At 46.4% G+C, this 5,620-nt stretch overlaps 1 protein-coding gene across 1 annotated transcript; it reads right to left on the reverse strand.

Moving 5' to 3' along the window:
- Positions 1–1,081: 1,081 nt before the first annotated feature.
- Positions 1,082–5,266, reverse strand: LOC138292644 (thiosulfate sulfurtransferase-like). The gene is made up of 2 exons (XM_069231355.1): positions 4,499–5,266; positions 1,082–2,024 (listed from the first exon to the last, which is right to left on the reverse strand). Exons 1-2 carry the CDS (start codon positions 5,088–5,090, stop codon positions 1,726–1,728), a joined length of 891 nt encoding a protein of 296 aa, XP_069087456.1. The 5' UTR covers positions 5,091–5,266; the 3' UTR covers positions 1,082–1,725.
- Positions 5,267–5,620: the final 354 nt, after the last annotated feature.

Below are 5,620 nucleotides of genomic sequence, written 5' to 3' on the forward strand. Positions count from 1 at the left end.
GCCGTCACGCTGTGGGAAAACACAGCCACCCTCTGTTTATTTAAGCCAGCTCTAAATGTAAAATGCTTAGTTTTAATAAGGCTTTTAGTACGGGAACTTCCAAGAACAGCTAATTTTGGCAGATAACAGAAGTGACACACCGCAAGATAAAGGATATATTATGATTGGTATCAGACAACCCTGCCTTAGAGGGAATCTGGCGTTTCTACTGAGCCATTTGGCTTAAGATCGCCTTGCACTGTACAACCGGGTAACATTAAACCGAGCTATGCTTACTTTTATTTACAGTGCTTAGCCGAGGCGTATGTATACAAGCTATTATTGTAACTAGGCTAGCCCAGGACGATAATTTTGCATTCATCTCAAGGATTTCATTTCTGATTTAAAAACTGTGACGCAGTTGCAGAAGATTGTGGCACTGTGTTCCTTAGTGTACACTCAAATTTACCTACTGTAAATTACTTCTAAAGGACCCAGATTTTCCACTGGTTTCAGAATTCATAAGGAATTCTCGAGACTGATGTCTAATCGTTTCAGTTGGTATTTTTATTCAACTAATAACATTTTCCACGTTATTACTCCTGGGTATGTGTAGTATCCAAACCCTATATGATGCACCGCATCCAGTAGAAGACATTAAATACTGTCCTAGTGGAATTTCTACCAGGGACTGCATGCACCACGAGGCAATGCACTAAACCAATAGCAGGGTGCATATTGACTTGTCACAGAAACGGGCTCAACCTGGAGAATCAAAGAAGAGAAATCAATCACGAAGGATTTCCTAATCCTCTCTGCATGTTATCCAGGAAAGCGCAGCAGAATTTCCACTGGTACAAGCTTACAACTGTTTGGGTATCTGCAATGCATGCAAAGGTAGAAAGCAATGTTATTATTATTTTTTTTTTTTAAGACGCTGATCGTTTTTATGGGTAAATATAGAATTTCACCGTTTCCTGGCCAAAACTATTTGAATCACCGACGACAGACACACTGTGTACACTCCACCCATGCCTAAAATTACATTTTTACTTTGTGGGGAAAAAAAACATGTCAATGATCGGACAGGCGACAGATGGTCTCAATTTTTTAAAATTTATTTTTACAAAAAAATAAATTTTCAAATTATCAAAGAAGCACTAACATATTGAAGCCAAAAGAGAGCGACAGGGAGAACAGCATGCTTGTAACTCACAAACCCTAGTGTCAAAAAACGAGATTGGGCTCACTTCCTCATTGAAAGGCCCCAAAAACAGAGTTGGAGCCGGAACTCTCCCAGCAGCAGCTCTCCAAGCAACCTGTGCCTACAAATCTTATGCCACTCTATATCCCGCAGCAAACTATCGCCTAAAATCAGGGACACTATCTCGGGAAATGTTCCCTCTCTTGCTGTACTTTCACCAAAAAGCCTGTAAATTTATCACCACACCAATCGGCAAGCAAAAGGTTAATCTTTCAACCACTTGAACGAGAAATGTGCCAAACTTATTGTGCGTACCCTTTTCTATGTACTTGTGCAAGGGTTCACCAACGCCAAAGGTGAAATGGGAGATGGATAAAATGCTTATACAGTATTCTGTGCATATATCAAGTTGTGTCCAGTTGACTACTACTTTCTGGAATATACATGGGACCAGTGAACGTTCCTCCATGACATGATCTGCTTGCCATGTCACATTCATCATTAAATGGATTTCCAGAAAAGTACAGAAGTGGCATCCAACACTATCCGGATTTGCGCTTCCACTCAGTGACGATGAGTTCTGGCTTGGCACGTTTGAACCACTCAGCCCAAGAGCCGTCGTAGATGGCCACATCCTCCTTTCCGAGCAGATAGGCTGCCAGTGCCACATGGCAGGCAGTCACGCCACGGCGGCAGGTAACTGCCAGTGGTCGAGCCAAGTCCACATTCTTCTCGCTAAACATTTTCTGGAGTTCCTCCAGTGGCTTCTCATGGCCTGACTCTGTCATGAAGTTCATAAAAGGCATGTTGATGGTGCCAGGGAAGTGTCCGGGATCAATCCCTAGAGAACCAGGAGAGAGACACGTTTAAATAAACTGAATGAGCAAAGGGATGTTTATGAGTACACTATCCCACAGCCTGTTTCCGGCAGCCCTCCCAGGCAAAGTTGTGGATAGGCTTCCAATTTGTAAATGGCCCCAAGAGGATACAAACCCAGCATGGCTCAGAAGTAACGTAGTCCCTACTGGACGCAGAAACTAACTAAACCCAGTAAGATCAAGAAGTGGTTCACCTCAATTGTTACCATTTACTGTCTTCCAATTGCCTATGTATGTTTTACCTGGTTCATTTTAGCCAGTGGTGTAGGGTTGATAAGGTTTTCAGGAGGGGGTTGATGCACACTACCTGCCAGAAAATAGAAAGCTGGGAGGGGCCTCAACTACATGTTGCCTGCCAATGGTCTTAAAGGAAATGGCCTGTGTGTACATGGTAGCAAAATCCACCAAAGTTTAAATTATATGCTTCACTCTGGAGCTGGAGAGTGCCTTGTGGAGAACAACGTCTGACAACACTATACACATTGTAATGTCTCCCCTAGATAAGGGAAGTAGATAAAATCTGATTTGCTTTATCATGCTCACTTCCTAGCACTAAAGCCAAGGACTGGCCCACCTCGTATCCTGAAGTTCTTCCCTTGTCCAGCTCTCTTCCTCACTTTGGTCTAGAGGTTATTACTTTCCAAGATGAAGGGCATGAGCCACCCCTAGTAATCCTGCTTTGCGGTGCATCTTACAGAATGCTTGCCCAGTGCCCTGTAAATGACACCTCGTCCTAGTAACTTTATCCATAAGTATCTTGGATATGCCCCCGAGTTGTTTCTCATGGCACCCCTGTAGCACGCTGGTTTCAGGCCTCTGGCATAAAAACACAATGGGGCTTGATTTCTCCTTCCGACTAATCTTGCAGGTATTGACGAAAATTATGTTCTGTTTCCAAGGTCCTGCACATGTTAATTTGGACTGCCATAGAGATGGAGACCTCTCCACCAGTGAGGTCCGGCTCCAAATTAATCAACGCTACTACTTTTTTTGATTTTCTGTCTATTAGACAGTCTGGAAGACATGAACCAGATTATGCTTCTTTCCAAATCTTACACGCCTCCAAAGAACTGATACCCTGCCTGCATGTTTCTTCCACAGTCTACCAAAGGTTCAATGAGACTGCAGAAACAGATTAGTGAGTGCTTGTGGTCTCACACTGTGAACATCCACAATCTAGTCACACACCTCTGCTGTTGTTAGCCAGGCCTTTTCTCTGTAAAATGGTGTAAGCCACGAAAAACAGTTCCTAACGTGCCACCCTCACTCAGCTTAAAGCCCTTCTTGCCCATGCAAGAGTTTTTCATGGAATGGCTCTAAGTCCCCCCCTCCCAGTATGGCATGCTTGGATTGAGGTGAAGTTCCCACTTAGCCATTACATCGGTATTGTCTTCTTTAGTCTTGGTAACTTATGACAGTCACAATGTCTGTGTGCAGAGATGGGAATCTCTCGAAAGGTAGGTAGATATGTGTGTACAAACCAGGCCAAATGCAGTTACAAACATTAGGTTATTCAACCATAAGTAATGTTGGGCATGCAACCCTGAGAGTGTGTGTTACTCTAGATACACGAACCTCATTGTGGGTGGACACGTTCTATGACCTCTGAAATGGCATGCAGTGGCTAACAGATGCTTTCCGAGAACTACTTTACGATACACATGGTCCTCCATCATAACATGCCTGCCTGAGAAATTTACAGTTATAGGGAAAAGTGGAAAATCCATGAAATACTGAGACAGAAATGCTGTGTATAGAAATATTCAAATTCAAAAGGCAAACAATTCTTAACCAATCTTTGAGTGTGACTCCAAAAATTTGGAGCGAGGATCCATCAGTGCTAAGAACCACATTGTGCATGACCTTTAAGAAGTCCTCTTAGATACTACACTCAACAATGGTGGGAGTATCTTCTAGACATTCGTTATAAATGAATCTACCAAGATGGTCAGGGAACACTTTATTTGAATAGTAAGAGAAAGAAATACTATTCATCTTGCTTTAATAATTTGAAGGTAGATTTATGAGTCTTAACTTTCTCCATATGATATATATGATTATTGGACTATACATTTTTGTAAATATTGTCACGTTCCGATTATTAATCTCTCACTGGTAATATTCAAGGCCCTTATGACTTGAGGTTTGCAATATGTATACCTTTTTTGTGACCAAAAAAAAGTAATTAAAACTACGCGTGTGCAATCTTCTGAGTGTCTGGTTGTCAATTATCAATGTGCCTTGGCCTCCGAGTGCCTGTATGCGCTCTCTACACAGGGTGCGCATACATAGATGCTTTGCTTGTATAATAATGGTGAAGATGTTTGTATTCAACTCTGCGACGGAGTAGATGGGGAAGTGAATCTGTGCCCCGTTCCCTGGAAGAGCTTCCCTCCTGCAGACGCCTCAAATCGGTGGCCACTACTCCTGCTCTCACCTTGCCCCGGCTCCGGCTCTGTGCCGCGGTACCGCCCCTCGGACCTGGAGTCCACCACCTGGAACTTCTTGGTCTGCAGATTTTCCAGCATCTCCTCGAAGCTCTTCACAAGGCGACGGTCCAGCTTGGCCTTGAATTGAGCGGGCTCTGGCCTGGTGGCCTCGGCAGTCATGGGGTGGCCCTCCCGCACCCAATTCCGGAAGCCGCCGTTGAGCACCGACACCTGCCGGTGCCCGAAGGCCCGGAACATCCACCAGGCCCGCGGGGCGTAGAAGGAGCCCAGCTGGTCGCCGTCGTAGACCACCACGTGCGTGTTGTTGCCCACGCCCAGGCTGCCCACGTAGTCTCCGAAGACCTGCTCGCTGGGCAGCATCACCTCGTAGGGCGAGGCCTGGTCCTTGCACACCTCGATGTCGAAGAACGAGGCGCCGGGGATGTGGCGCTCCAGGTACTCCTGGCGGGCGTCGCGCTCCCCGGGGGGGTACCAGGAGGCGTCCAGCACCCGCAGACCGGGCCCCCGCCTCCGGGCCCCCAGGGCCTCCGCCAGCCACTTGGCCGAGACCAGAGCCTTGGAGAAGAGCTGGTTCGCCATCCTTAGACCTGTATGTAGTTGTCAGTTTGAGGACTTGAGTATCATGTGCCTGCCCGAAGTAGGGTGAGAGACAGAGCTGTGGCGAGCTCCCTGCTGTTGGGCTACAGGGGAGTGTGGTGAACGCCCTACCTGGTGCAACACCCAGCAGGGCAAGCTAAACCGAACTCCTTATTAAGGAACTCGGCTGTCAGGGCAGAGGTGGGACGTGCCGTGTCCTTAAGTGACCGCAGCCAATCAGCCTTCTCCAAGGGGAGGGAGGGCTGACCTGCCCCATCCTTTAGCCAAGAGTAAAGCTGCCTGCCTGGCAGGGAAAGCGAGACACCTGCTGCCCGAATCAACAAACGCCGAGGGCAGAGATCTTCGTTTGAAGAGCTGCGAGGGGTGGGAGGTGGAGAGGTGTAATGGAGGCAAGGGGCAAACGAAATAATCAAACGTGTATAGTGCCGATTCGTTTACTTATACGGGGCTACGAAACTTCAAATTTTGAAAACGATGCACTGAGTTTCTTGTACCGACCACCGTTTAGCAGA

This window comes from Pleurodeles waltl, chromosome 4_2 (assembly GCF_031143425.1).
Source record: "Pleurodeles waltl isolate 20211129_DDA chromosome 4_2, aPleWal1.hap1.20221129, whole genome shotgun sequence".
NCBI classification, from domain to species: Eukaryota; Metazoa; Chordata; class Amphibia; order Caudata; family Salamandridae; genus Pleurodeles; species Pleurodeles waltl.

Bases quoted from the DNA above. Each gene is read 5' to 3' on its own strand.
- LOC138292644 (XM_069231355.1), bottom strand. From the start codon at position 5,090: ATGGCGAACCAGCTCTTCTCCAAGGCTCTGGTCTCGGCCAAGTGGCTG. The intron at 2,025-4,498 runs GTGAGAGCAGGA...CTGGTTCTCTAG, and splicing joins AGAGCCGGAGCCGGGGCAAG to GGATTGATCCCGGACACTTC.